The sequence below is a fragment of the Microtus oregoni genome, unplaced genomic scaffold, assembly GCF_018167655.1.
Source record: "Microtus oregoni isolate MIOR12 unplaced genomic scaffold, Mior012 000021F_ref0000039, whole genome shotgun sequence".
Taxonomy (NCBI): domain Eukaryota; kingdom Metazoa; phylum Chordata; class Mammalia; order Rodentia; family Cricetidae; genus Microtus; species Microtus oregoni.
The window spans coordinates 8,878,142-8,893,724 of NW_024543080.1; the positions used below are offsets into that span (position 1 = coordinate 8,878,142).

Below are 15,583 nucleotides of genomic sequence, written 5' to 3' on the forward strand. Positions count from 1 at the left end.
TAACAAAATCCTAAATCTTCAGCAGAATGAAAGGTCACAGAAACAGGCTTGGTGGGTCACACCTATAATCCTAGCACTCGAGAGGCTGAGGTAGGAAGACTACTATGAGTTTGAGGCTAACCTATGCTACCTAAGGAATTCCAGTCCAACCTTGGCTACAGTGTAAGACTCTGCCTTCAATAAGTACGTAAGAGTTGGGGAGATGGCTGCATGGTAGAAGAGCATGTCGTGTAAACATGAGGACCTGAGCTCAAATCCACTGCACTCGTGTGAAAGTCAGGCAAGGTAACAGGCGTCTATATCCCAACGCTGGGGCAGGTGAGACAGAGACGAACGGACCCTAAGAGCTCTCACGCCAGCCAGACCAGCCAAATCGGTGAACTCCATATTGAGAGATCTCAAAAAATAAGGTAGAGAGCCGCAGGGAAAGACAACTAACCTCAAACTCTATCCTACACACACACACACACACACACACACACACACACACGTGTATGCATCAGCATACATGTACACATATACATATGAATGTGCCCATACCTATACATCATACAATAAAATAAATGCCACCCATTATCTGGGTCTCCCTTACTTCGGGCCCCTGAAGTGTGTGAGTGGTCCTGTGATTCGGCACACTAACCTACTTTCTGTTCCTCTTCTTCCATCCCAAGTCTACAGACATGCCTGCCCCAGATCCCCCTCTTATCCCTCCTCTATCCAAATCCTGCCCATCCCTGAGGTTTTAGCATTACTCCACAAGATATATTCCCTGTCATCTCACATAAACTCATATATGGTACAATCTCTAAATTTATTGTATCAAAAAATTTTTACTCTCAAGTAATGCCTACTTCACTTAGCTGAACAGAAACTATGTCCTAGTAGGAATGTTTTTCCGTCCAAGGGTACTGAGATTCTATGGACAGTTTCTCTTGTCGTTTTACCAGGCTGACATGGTGGAAGCATTATCCTTCAGTTCCAACTAAATAAGGATAGTTAATATGGGTCTTAGTCAACTAACTCACTGACTATTAGATATCAGTGTTTCAACTTCATCTGGGAGTGTTCTGCCGTCATAGCAACCACCAGTGAGATGGCAACGAACCGAACGATAAATTTCACACCAGGATTACATCTGCAGGAGGTAATACCTTAAAATTATAAGGTTCAGCCTCAAGATTTCAGATGTCATTACTTAGATTTTTAGCAAACCTGGGGGACGGGGTTATAAATGGCATTTCTTTATACACATAGAGAAAGCAGTCTGCAGAAGGCTGGGTTGAAAGGCCACAGCAGAACGCTTGCCAAATATGGCTGAGCCACTGAGTACCACAAAAACAGATAAACAACGGGGAAACAAATCAACAGAAATTGAAAATTAGTAATTCACAGTGGCTTACTCCAAATAGAAAAGTATTTTGGGGAGTATTAACCAAGACTCCGTGAAGCGCTGCTGGTAGAAGATGGAAATGAGGCGCTCGCTGCACTGATGATTCTCCTCGTGCAGTGCACAGCCGGGAATAGAAACGGGTCCAGAGACTCCCGGTGCATCATCATGGCCGCTGGACCACAGCACAGACTGAGGCAAAGCCAGTAAGAAGCTGAACAACCAGACGCTGATGGAGTTTGTCAAGCGCGTGGAGCAACTGGATTCGATTAAAGCCATCACTGGACATCAGAGACTCTTCCCTGATTTTGCAGCACAAAACACAATTTCTCGTCGTAATTTCAATAGTCAGCCGAGGACTTGGGTGATGACTTAAGCAACCTATAAATACACCATTCTGATCCTCTGCATTGGCTAATATCACTAAAATTTAACCCTTATTTCTATCTCCTGGTAAAAGTTACTGAGCATCTGACCTTGAAAATATTCAGTAAAATAAATATCTCACGGAGTTCTTTCAAAGTCAACGGAGTCTAAAGGTGAACCCATTGTACACCTTAGGACAGCTGTCTTCTAACTCCAACCTGTGAAAGGTAAAAGCAATTACCAGACTTAAAAGCCTTCTTGCTATTCAGAGAAAGGAATTATTTAAGTCACCTATACTGCTGATTCAATGGGTGTCACTCACCACCCTCACTACCGTCACCTTTCATCCCACCTGGCAATCAGTAGTGTCGGGATGCAGTGTACAGAACCTCCCGTGAACCCATGTCATGCAGGCTCCTGCCTCAGTCCTTTGGGAATTAGCCAAAGAGTAAAGTAAAATCGAAACAAAGTCTAAGCAGAGAGCTTACCACAACAACAAAAGGACCTTGACTGATCTTCATTCCAGACTTGTTCTGCTCACACCCACGGGCAGAGCTTTCTAGACCCCCAAAAATTAACATGTTTGCAATGATTAAAAACAGGGAAGTGTTTCACTCAGGCTAAATACATAGTACCTCTATACTATCGCATAATCTCATTTAATGGCACCTAAATTACGTAACAGACCATAGGATACAAAGCTATGGCGGAAGGGAAGATTTGTGAGGGTCCATATACTATACTCACATCCTCCTCGCTTCCAGAACGCGATGCATTAAACACTAGAACACTTCTATTTTCCAGTGGAAACACTGCAGGCTTTAACTGGCAAAGGGCAAGCAGTTTACCCTGGGTGCATATACAATTTAATATGATTCTTCTTAGAAAACGAGACAATTTCATACACTAAGGACGAGGTACATCAGCAGTGTAACTGTGAACACTAGGCCTTCCAGCCAGAGCGTAAAGGGAATCAGAATGAATCCAAAGAGAAATGGATAAGAGTCCCTGGAAAATTTAACTGGGCCATTGCATCTTCACCTCTGCAGTAGAGAAAGCAGGAGGGAAGCATGGCCAAGAGGTCAAAGGATGGGCGCTGGGAGGAATGAGCTGAGAAAGCAAAACAAGCCTTCAGCCAATGAAAATCTTCAGAATGAGGTCTACGGCCATACCATGCGGACTACCTTCAATCTTGTCTAGAAGCGTGTGTGTGTGTGTATGTGTGTGTGTGTGTGTGTGTGTGTGTGTGGAGTGTGTTTGTATGGAGTGTGGGGGGAGTGTGTGTGTGTATGTGTGTGTGTGAAGTGTGTGTGTATGTGTGTGTGTGTGGAGTGTATTTATGTGGAGTGTGGGGGGAGTGTGTGTGTGTATGTGTGTGTGTGGAGTGTGTTTGTGTGGAGTGTGCGTATGTGTGTGTGTGGAGTATGTTTGTGTGGAGTGTGTCTGTGTGTGTGTGGAGTGTGTGTGTGTGTGTGTAGTATGAGGAGTGTGTGTGTTTCTGTGTGGAGTGTGTTTGTGTGGAGTGTGCGTATGTGTGTGTGTGGAGTATGTTTGTGTGGAGTGTGTCTGTGTGGAGTGTGTGTGTGTGGAGTGTGTGTGTGTGTGTGTGTAGTATGAGGAGTGTGTGTGTTTCTGTGTGGAGTGTGGAGTGTGTGTGTGGAGTGTGTGTGTGTGGAATGTGTGTGGAATGTGTGTGTATGGAGTGTGTGTGTGTGGAGTGTGTGTATGCATATTTGTGTGAGAACACAGGAACTCATAGACCACAACACACGTTTGGGTCAGGTGACAACCCAAGTGTCAGTTCTCATTTTCTGCCTTGCTTGAGACAGGGTCTCTTTACGTAAACCAGGCTAGCTGGCCTATGGGACTCAAGGTGCTCCTGCCTCCACCTCCCAACTCACTTTAGGGACACTGGGATTACAAGCACTCATCACCCCCAGTCCAGGGTTCTGGGGATTCAGACTCAGTTTCTCCCACTAGAACAGCAAGTTCTTTACCCTCTGCCTCTCCTATTCCTCTTTGATCCAGGTATATCAATGATAGTGGTTTGGGATAATTACCATAAGTTATATTACAAGCGGTGTGTTTCACTGTTTCCACTTTATGGAGAAAGAAACACTCTGCATTCTAATTGGTTTCTTTCACTGACACAATGATTCGGCAATGGATTCAGTTTGGGAATTTTATTCTTCAACTGACACCTAATCACTCTATTGTAATGGCACCTGAATCAAACAAACGGGAGATACTCCCAAAGTCAATATGAAACATCTCACTAATATGACCAGATGAAAGGCTTCAACTAAGATAAAATTGTCCCCAGAGTGCCATTTCAGAATGGCTGAATCCTTGCAAAACATGAAGTCCCAAGTCCAATTTGTTGAGGCTTATTGCAATGTCAACACTTAGGGCAGGAAAGGGCTTCAAGGGGGTTTTAGTCCGTAACATATTTCCAGAGAACTCTCAACAGAGGAAAACTCTGGGCAGGTAGGATGCCTTTTTCAAAAACCTGTGAAACCACATCAGATGTCCTGGCTGAGGAGGGCACCTACAGAGAAAGATTTCCTCGCCAAGAGCAGGAGGTGTCAGGCAACCATGGAGATAAGGGTGTAGGCTTTGGGATCTCCAGGGAGTAGTTAGCTGAGACCAAAGGAGAAAGACAGGGGGACTTGGAAGCTCTGAGGAGGCTCATCCTCTGAGAGAGGGCGGGCCATTCTGCTGGTCAAGTAGCAACCCTTAAAGCTTTGCTGGGTCTCTTGAAGGGTTTCCAACATGGGGAGCTCATTAGCTCTGCTAAGAAGGCTTTTCCTTCTGTACTCTTTCCCCAAGTGTTTCCTCTGTACACACTGTTTCTCAGCAATCCAAGTGAGCAGCAGAGAAGAGGTCAGCACAATGCAAGCGGACACTTGGGTCCCAAGCTCAGAACAGTCCCGCCAAAACCTGGTCCCTCCCTTCCATCGAATAGGTTTTCATTCACTCGGTCTCGGCAAGGACAGTGTCGAGCTCTGTAAGTATTAACAGATGTTTACCAGGCCCCACCTTTTCTTTAGAACACTACCTTCCTCCATACGCAGGAACAGAGCATCACCACATCCTCTAGGGGAAGCTAGCTTAGGTCATTATGATTTCATGTCTGTAAAACGTCGAGGGCCTGACCTCCAAAAAGACAAAAAGCCACCATCTCAGCATTTTCGTCTTTCTAGTCTCAAAACATAGAACAGAACAATAGGAGGGGTTTAGACAGAGAAGTTTTAATGGTTACTTTTTCTTATCACTCCAAATATATAAGCATTGTAAACCTGAGAAAGATTGAAGAGGATGCCGAGGATAAGACAGAGACTGTATCTTAACACTTGACTTTAACACTAAGAACAAAATACTAACTAAAAATATAAGCAGAGATGTGAGGATGATAGAATTTTGCATGTGCTTTATTTAGTTCATATTCTATTTCAGTGAGTACACCCTTTGTTCTAACAAACATTTGGTGAGTGTGTACTCAGCCCCAACTACTGTCCTACACCTCCCAAATTTATTTCTCTGAAAAGCCGTCATGATAAATTCCAGAATTTGCCAACCATACTCTGTCTCCTCAACAATACTCTCTTTCTTAATGAACATGGGGAGGGGCCTTCTAGGATTATTACCACCCTCAACAGGTAGGAGCAAACTTCCTGTGGGGCTTGGCTTTGAAGCGGAAGGGAAACGCCACAATACGGCCTTAACAACTTTGAGAGAGCACTGACCATTCTAGCTCCAGAAATGTCGGCAGTTCAGACCGCATTGTCCTGCTGTTCTCTATGTTTCCTGAGTTGTTAGTTGGACTCAAATTTAAGGAGAGGCCCCTCCTCGTGAAGTCAGAGCTGCCAAGGCCGCTGGGGAGTTACCTAGCCAAGCAGAGCCAAAGCCTTATCTCAAAGGATAAGGTGGAGTTTGCTCTTTTCCCCTATTGCGAAATATGAGAATATTAAGTAATCTGTTTATATCACTCAGATCCAAAATCCAAGCTGACTTTATTTTTTGAGACTGGGTCTTCGGGCTACCCTTGAACTCCTGGTCCTCCTGCCTCAGTTTCTCGAGTGCTGGGATCACAGATACACACCACTACGCCCATCTCCAACCTGTCTTTTTTTTATACATAAATCCATACAGTTTCTTCTGGAACAAAAGGGTACCTCAAACTTGGCTTAACTGACAAAACCTGGCAATTTCCCCTGTCGATGTTTGAAATCAAACCCAAGTAGTCGTTTCCCATGGTCCAGGTTGTTCTGGCAACATCAGTTTATTATCCACTGACTATTCCCATACAGAAGCGCCCAAGGACAAGCTTAGGCTTTGGGGTGCAGAGCAGACATCTGTGTCCGAATCACAGAACTCTTTCTACAAGCCGACAAACTTGGCACTCAATATGAACTACAAAACGTACATGGTATAAGGTAGCCAGTGAAGGAACAGCTCTAAAAGCTTCCATTTGTTTTCAAGACTAAAACTGGCACTGGGTTTCCTTTTCAGAACGCTAGGTCTAAGCCATTAACACATGAGGGACATTTGATGAAAACACGGTTTAAGTCTTTAAATATATGTGCCAATGATAAGTTCATTATTTAAACAGAAGATGACTCCTCTCCTGACTCACTCTGCTCCTGGTGAGTTCTGCAGCTGACAGCTCTCTACGAAGATTTTAGGAGGAGGATTAAGTGGTATGCCGCCCACTCTGAGTGTAAAGTTGAGCAAGGTGAACTGGGGGCATGGTCTGAAGCCCAGGCCATCACTAGAAGAAGCTAGAAGAGAACCTAGAATTCTTCTGGCCTTCCTGAACTGAATCCAGGGGATTCGAAGAACCACTTTTACTGTATGAGCATGGCAAAGTAACTACAGCTACTGGACTTCGGTTATTAGAACTTACAAAAATTACTAAGGAGCAAAGTTTTAAACTTACTTTTGCAAGGTGTGTTGTAATATAGTATGCTTAGTCATGCTCACCTCTCAAGGAAAACAAATAGCTCTGGGGTCAAAGGAAACATGACTGATAATTTGCAGAAAGGTGTTCCAGCTCCTTGTCCTTTGAACTCTCCATCCTTAAGCCCCAGTAGTAACTTCTGCTTAAGTGTGCCAAAGACTCAGCTATTCAGGAAGTAACATGTTGTTCCCTATCAGTAAAGCCTTATTCTATGAAATTATAACTATGGGATATACTCCCAACCTTGAGAAATATATCGTCATACCATGACAACCGCCATCCCTTTCCTTACTCGTTCACAGGACCCCCAGATGCACCATGGAACCTCTGCCCATTGCACTGTCTCTGTCCTCTCACTCAGAGCTGGAACTACATTTGTATCCATCCCCCCAATCCTATTTGATGAGATAAGAGGGCCAGATCGAAGGGTATTGCAAGAGAAAGAACCAGTTCATAAACTTCCAACCCTTCTACTGTGAGAGGGCCTCCACTATGGAAGGCCACACCAAGTCCACCATCAGCACACACCATCGTAAAAGGCCTAGGATTCGACAACAGACAACACAACATGCATTGAAATAAGAGGGATCCAATCACGCACCAGCCAACAACACAAAAGAGTGACTGCCGTGCGTCCTTCCTATGAGAACGGAGGGCATAAGCCTCATTGACATAAAACCAGCACACTTATTGCTCTGAACCAGGCACCTCTGTGACCTTTGGTTGCCTTTTCTGCTTCTCTCCTATTGAAAGCTGGCTACAGAATTATATGTTGTTTATGTTATGATTTATACTGTGATCAATAGATTAATTTTCTGCTTGAAAATCCAGGAAATAATTCAGGAAATAGACTTCTCAGGCAAAGCTTTAAGAACCCGAGTGCAGCCGTCTACTGCAGTACTGTTGATCCAAAGCACCTTCAGGACTGGAGATTTACATCGCCTGAGAACTCAGCCAGGACCTCGTTCCCAAAGGAGAACATGTGCACACCGCACATTCCCATTCCCAAGGCTTTTCCACTTTAACTGTTCTAAAATGACAGCATGTTCATCAAACTACATTCTTTCCTAGGCTCCCACTGAATGACTTTATCTCCTCTTTTACGGTCTGGGATAACTGACACTGGCTGCAATGAAGTTTCAGCAAAAAAGAAAAGTTCGACTCTTTTGCCCTCTCCAACTTGATGTTTTCCCGTGGTCACATTGTAAAAATGCAAGGAACCCATAAAACAATATGAAAGAAAATACTTTAGTTTCCGTTTTCCTAAGAAACTTAGGCACCAAATTCTTGTTAGTCGGTCTCAAGTGCTTAAGAATGGGAAGCCAGGGGGTGGGGCAGAGGGGGCACAAGTTGTTCAGTGGGCAGAAGAAAGTCACTAAAGAAACCACACAGTGACAGCCATCCCCGGCCGGCTCCTGGCAGCACAGGAGCATGAACCCCCTCGACCTGGGGCTCCAGCTGCTTGAAGCAGTGCTCCAGAACACACACTATCCACCTTCTTCTTCTCAGCCTCACTGTCCTCTTTGCCAAGGCTTTGGGAGGCACGAGCTACTCCAAGGGACCAGTCAGTCCACAGCCTCCACAACAGCCTCTCGAGTGACATTCATGGGAGAAACTGATCACAACGTTCATCTACGAGTTTCCCATGATGCTATCTATAACTCTGACTGCAACAGGAAATCTCACACTAAACACCAGTAGTAGGCTATATAGCCTTCACACTGTGGCTTCAATACATAATGAATGAAGCCTGCCTTCTTACCACCAATCAAGTGGTACTCCCCTGACGTTATTGATAAGTGGGGGGAGAGGGGGCTGAAGGATGCACGTGCTGAGGTATGTTGGCAGCAGATAACATTGAACTCTCCTTCGGTTTTAAGACTCAAAACACTAGTGAAAGAGGTTCCAAGGGGTGTTTAAATCGAAAACGCTTGCCTGGGTTTTCTGAACGAAGACTCGCCCATGACAACTGTTCTCACCACCCTCGACTTAGACCTGTTTTCCCTACAACAATGATTATCGCTCTTCCTTCGGCAACATCTGTTTCTCTCCCCTGTAAGCTACCAGAAAAGGAACAGTAGAAGGTGCTAACAAATACATTCTTATAGATCTGGCAGCTCCCTGGAATTATCTACTAAAACATTCATTTCTGGTGGAGCGGCAAAGCTAACACAAGCACCTACTTTAAAATAACACCTTAAAAAAAAATGTCACGGGTAAAGAAAGCTCTGCTGATTTCAATTCTGAGGGTCCGATGAAGTTCTTAGAATTACTTCCTGGGCTGAAGGAAAATGTAGAGATCAAAGAAACTCCACCAGCAAGATCTGGTGTTTAACTTTTCAAAATATAACATGCATAAGATACACACGAATGCCATTATCTACAGAGTACATGGATATAAACACACACTTTCCCAGACCCAAAGGGCTCACCTTCTACTTCTTCTTCATCACACACATGTTTAAGGAACGAAGCCCCTCTGTCCAGGACAGCTTCATCCTCCATCCTATAGTAATAGAAAAGAAAAAAAGAATGCTCAGACCTCTCCTGAAGTGAGCCACTTGAAGCAGCCCAGCTTCTGGGCAGGTTAACCTGCAAGCTGTTGTTCATGTTTGCAGGGCAGAGTCCCTCTTCCTTTGGTGGCTGTCACTCCTTCACGCAGCTCTTCTCATCTGGTGCTTGAGAATGTGCTGGCCCCACATAGCTTCAGTTCTAACCTTGAGAGGGCAGCCACATGGACAGGCAATAGAAAATAATCCCAATCTTGTAGGCTGGATGTTGAGGGAGAGTGTCCCTTTGGGAAGTTGCAGAAAGGAAAAACAGAGATGAAAGCAAAAGAAGAAAAAAAAAATACCAAGAGAGGAAGATTGATGTTTCTGGAGTGTTCGTGATGATCGTTTGTGGAAATCCAGTCTCAGTGCTTAGCTCTCCAAACAGCCACTGCACAGAATGTATACCCTCATAGGCGCACAGGCACACCCACCCACACACAGAGCGACAGGGAGTTAGGCTAATACACAGTGGGAGCCGAGCTTGCAACCAGCCTCCTAATACCAGCCCAGTACTCCGTGTTGAGTGGCAAGCGTTGAGTCACATGTTGGCCTCACGGAAATCTGACATCTAAGGATTATCCGGCACCAGGGCTTCAGCAATAGGCACACAGACATGCCACCCCGTCCCCTCGTTTCCACGCTCTTCTCACGCGTCTCTCTGCATGCTAGATGCACTGTTAACTCTCCTCGGAAGGGCACGGAGGTCTTCATTTTGTAACCACGCTATGCTGTCCTCCTGTCTCCTTACATAATAGGACCTACTCTGCAATTTCATATGCTAAATAAGACCTCAGAATCTATCCAAGGAACGACAGCGTGGTGGGTTTTTTTTTTTCAGTCTCCCAGTGCCAAACATGTTTCTAGTTTACAGAATGAGTGAAGCTTTATCGCCTTCCTCTGAGGCTCCTTCTCATTGCATTAACTTTCGTATACAGAATTCCATGAGCTCTATTTATAGTGGGAGCAGAGAGAAATCCTGAGCTGCTCAGATGCTGCCTGTGAAGTACGGGTCTTGTAACAAAGAACTTTCTCTGGGGACAGCTGCTCTATGTCATCTCATACATGAGCCTTGCCAGAGAACCACATGCTCGCCCGTACTCCAGCCACCCGGCTGTGTGCTCAAGCACTGGATATGGTCGAGTCTGTTTTCCACACCGTCTGTATAACTTATCCTGGTGCTTCTCATGTTTGCTCTAGTCTAGGCAGACGTGCACAGAACTCCGTTTTTCCCTTCCTAGCTTAGGAATACATCTCCCTCACCAAGCCATCGCCTTTACATAAAAGGTCAGAAGCAAAACACAAACATCTAACTCGACCGCTTAGTAGTTATGCCACCTGGAGCAAAATACTTCACTCTTTTGAGCCACAGGGTCTTTTTTTTTTCTTGTATAAAATTAGAGTGATCAAATCAATTTCACAATGATTCATCACAATACTACAATCAATTCTGCATTGATTGCTTTGAGATTCGAATGAGGTGGCAAACTTCAGAGCATTTGGCATCAGACTTAGCACACACTGTTTTCTAAGTGTGGTCTCCTAGGCCAGTGAGGGATCTCAGCAGGTAAAGGCACTTGCCTCCAAGCCTGATGACCTGAGTTTGATCCCTAGAGCCCACAGGGTAAAAGGAAACTGACCCCACACACGTGCTGTGGCATACAGAGAGAGAGGGACGGACAGACAGACAGACAGACAGAGAGAACACATATACACAAATAATAACATTCTACAATGAAATAAAGGTTTTTTTTTCTTTCCTCGTTTTCCCCTTTACCAGCCCTGGGGAACAATGTCACTAAGAAACCCAGTGTTAGTCTTCAGTCACGCCCCCCTGACTGCACCCCATCTTGTCTGATCTCAGAGGCAGGGCTGGGCCTGGCTAGTACTTGGATGGGAAGAAACATACGACTTTCGGACCCTTCAAGAGTCTTCTTTGGGGGATATGAGCCTCATACATGATGGTGCCTCCTGACACAGGTCAAAATACTCTCCTTTTCTGCACTCAAACTAAATGTATAAAACAAGATATGGGTCAGTCCGCAGGATTATAGTGGGAATGAAAAACCTTAAAGACTAAGACGCCAAGCCATTTGCCAATCTCACTGAGCCTTAGGTTCTCAGGAAGATTAAATGATACAGCCTTATGCGTGGGTTCAGCAAATATTTAATTACTGCTTGCTATATTCCTGCTATTCTTCGGCGGGAGGGGGACAAATCTACAAATACAACAAGAAAGTTCCAGGAAAAAAACTAACCATGAACAAGCAAGATAGCATCGGAGAGCAGCCCTGGGGGCTTTGAGGACAGGAAAAGGCACAGGGGGCTATCTAGTGTGGTGCTGAGCCCAGCAAAGGGAAAAGCAAGTGACGGGCCCTCAGTAGGGATGTTTAGCACCCACAAGAACAGCTGTAAGGTCTAGACAGCAAAGGAAGCAACTGTACTGATGACATAGGGAGAATCAGGTCATGGAAGCCAGAAGGACTCAGCACTGAAGTCAGCATTGTTTTCCTTTCTTAAAGGATCCGGCTACCTGTGGTGTGGAAAACAGATGGTGAGGGAACGAGAGAAATTTGCAAGCTACCTCCCGCACCATGGGAGCTGTGTGAAAAACAAGCCGTTGAGAAGGCATGGAGAGGTCGGTTTTGTACACTTTAAGGTGAAGATGCGCATCCTGTGTGTAAAAAGTTGCTAGTACGACCACAGCTGCCTGAGTCAGGGACTAGGGACTTGCAACAGCTGCAAAACTATGACAAACACACACACACACACACACACACACATACACACATTCACACACACACACATACACATGCACACACACACATATACACACTCACACACACACATACACATGCACACACACACATACACACATTCACACACACACACATACACATGCACACACACATACACACACTCACACACACACACACATGCACACACACACACATACACACAAACATACACACACTCACACACACATACACATGCACACACACACATACACACACTCACACACACATACACACATACACACACACGCACACACACACATACACACACACGCACACATACACACATATGCACACACATACACACAGACACACACACAGACACACACACATACACACACACATACACACACACATACACACACAGACACACACACAGACACACACAGACACACACACACATATACACACACATACACACACACATACACACACACATACACACACAGACACACACAGACACACACAGACACACACACATACACACAGACACACACAGACACACACACATACACACACATACACACACACACATACACACACACATACACACACATACACACACATACACACACACGCACACACACACATACACACACACGCACACATACACACATATGCACACACATACACACACAAATACACACAGACACACACAGACACACACACATACACACACAGACACACACACAGACACACACACAGACACACACATATACACACACACAGACACACACACATACACACACGCACACACACATACACACACATACACACACGCACACACACATATACACACACGCACACATACACACATATGCACACACATACACACACAAATACACACAGACACACACACAGACACACACAGACACACACATAGACACACACAGACACACACACACATACACACACACATACACACACATACACATACACACACAGACACACACATACACACACATACACACACACACACACATCAAGCTGGGGCTGAAGTTATTACCAGGTGCACTCATGCAGGGAGGAAGAATAGGTACAAGGGAGAGGACTTGAGACCACCTGCTAAAACACACCGACAGCCCCAAGTCAGGCAGGGATGCAAGGGTAAACAGGTGTAAGTGATTGCAGAGAAGTCAGAGAGAGCAGAGAACCCACCCCCAAAAAAGGTGAGAAAGACGTATGGGGACACAAAAGCTGGATTTAGCAATATGGAAGATGCAACTGCCAATACCAGAGGCGCTTGAAATGGGCCACGGTTAGTGTTGGGCGAGACAGGAACAGAGAGGGTGCCCGCCTACCCCCTTTTCTCCTTCCTGCCTCCCTCCGGTGAGGAGGGAGTTAATATCTACTGTGCAGCCTGCCCGCACACTTGGAAGTGCCAGGGATACACAATCACACCTAGCGTCTCAGAGACTTGCCTTGGAGGTCAGGTGCTGTCCAAAGTGCAAGGAGCCATCAGTTACCTAGCATGTGTACACACAGATAAGGATGATAGCTTCGTGAGGATATTTTCTTCCAACTCCTCAGAAACACAGCGAGATCCCAGAGAGCTACCTTACAGCACGTACCCTAACTCTGCACCGTTCCCTTTGGCAAACGGAACAGCCTGTCCCACGTCTCTTCTCAGAACGGACCCCAGGCCACTCAGCATGCTGGATTCAACACAACTAAATGCAGACTTCGCTTGGCACCCTCTCACCCATCGGGCAGGCCATAAAATATTTTAATATTTTGTTATCTCCTGATACGTTTTCTAAAGAAAGCATTTAACCTCAAAATTTAAGCCTTTTCTAAAACTGCATGCCACAAGCAAAAAAAAAAAAAAAAAAAAGCAAGAAAGCCAGAGATGACTGGAAAGGAAGAAAAGTCAGTGCACAAGCCCTCTGACCAAGCTGAGACAACTGCCCAGCCCCACTGTCTGAGTAGGGAGTGGGGGTCATGATCGGTGCATTCCTTGGCTCTTTGATGCATAGCTCGCATTCCCTTCAAGACTATACATAGCAAGTCATCAGAACTTCGTCCTTCCTGATGGATCATGCAGAGAGCCTGAAAACAGACCTCTTCTCCGCGGAAAAGGGGCTAGTAAAACAAAGCGAAAACAGAAAATGTGGTAGCCTTTACCCTGCCCTAAGAGCAAGGTCATCCTAGTGAACGTGGCCTTCTACACAGACCAGGAAGATCCCCCACTTCCCATCTTTACATGACAAGTATCAGTTCCTCAGCCGTATGTCCTCTTAGCAGTTGCTGGCTATTATTAGTAAGACAGAGATACCATGTAAAGTGGCTGACCCAACCATTTCCCCTCTATAAATCAGTTGGAAGAAATTAACTCATCTAGTCCCTAATCAGGCCCCCAAATCCATCCTCAAAACATCCTCTGCGCATGCCCTGCATGTTTGCTGAAAACGAGCAGGAAGTGTGCTTCCACGCAGCTTCAGCACGGCTCACGTCTCTAGAATGTGGCAGAATTCAGACCTGACTTGGACGCGTCTCACCAGTATCAGGGGGTTAAGAGTGGCAGCAGCCAGTGTAAAATCCACTTCGGGTCAGTACTGCCTTCCTTCAACCTGGGCTCTGACTGGAGAAGTTACACCCCTTCTATACAAGTCCAGACCCACGGGGGGCGGAGGGGGGTCTCATTCTCCGTTATTCTGGGATAGCAAAATGATTTAACTAGAACACACATCAAATTGTCTGCCAGACGGGCAGGCTCTCACCAGCCAGTCCTAATCACTGAGCAGGCCTGTGAGGGTGACTTACGTCCGGCACGAGAAACATTTGTGCAAAAGTGTCAGCCACTGGAGCACCCATCCACATTCCAGCCCTCTGAGATCCCACCCCCCTGAGCCTGCGCCAACTGCCAACGTGCTGACCAGCTAGTACTCACAGCGCAAGCAGCTGCCACTCAGCCAGTCAGCAAGTGGCAGGCCGCCAGCACCCAAGTTTCAAGAGCACCAGCCTGCTGGTCACAGGGCTGCTAAAGGTTGAAGGTCCTCGGGTAGGCTAGCCTTTAGATTCGCCTCACTTGCCCTCCTGCCTCCCTCTACCATCCTTCTCTGCCGCCTCCCACTCCTGTAGCAGTTCACTTGTCTCTATGGTAACAGCATCTGGTTTCAGAGTTAGAACTTCATGCAGCACAGCTCTCTCTTAGCCTGGAGTTTTTGCCAAGGGGTGCACACCAGCAAAAAGGGCTGCTGTGTTAGTTTCAGCCACCTGCTTCCTTGTCACCACAGGATGGCAACTCTGGCTGTGTTCTCGGACCGTGGCGTCTAGTGCATGGAACGCTGTAAGTTCAGCACGCTAATCCACACTGTGTAGAGGGGGCATGCTGGAGCTTGTAGTCAGAGTCCAAACCAGTCTGTATCCTCCATAGCCTCAGCCAGGGTGGTCAGAGATGACTGCTTCCAGAGAAGGCACCAGGGAGCAGGATGACTCCAGTGGACAACATGTCCAAACTAGAGCTTGACATCACTGGCTCAGTTTGTGCGCACAGCTTCAATTTTATTAGTTAACCTTGTATTTA

At 45.9% G+C, this 15,583-nt stretch overlaps 1 protein-coding gene across 4 annotated transcripts in view; it reads right to left on the bottom strand.

Annotated features, from left to right (window-relative positions):
* Slc4a4 (solute carrier family 4 member 4) overlaps positions 1-15,583 on the bottom strand; it is a 331,040-nt gene that overhangs the window by 274,917 nt on the left and 40,540 nt on the right. For all 4 annotated transcript variants that reach the window (XM_041671195.1, XM_041671197.1, XM_041671196.1 and 1 more), the window contains exon 2: positions 9,146-9,219. In XM_041671195.1, coding sequence (XP_041527129.1) covers positions 9,146-9,218 — 73 coding nt within the window. In that variant the 5' untranslated portion in view covers position 9,219. The remainder of the gene's footprint in view (positions 1-9,145; positions 9,220-15,583) is intronic.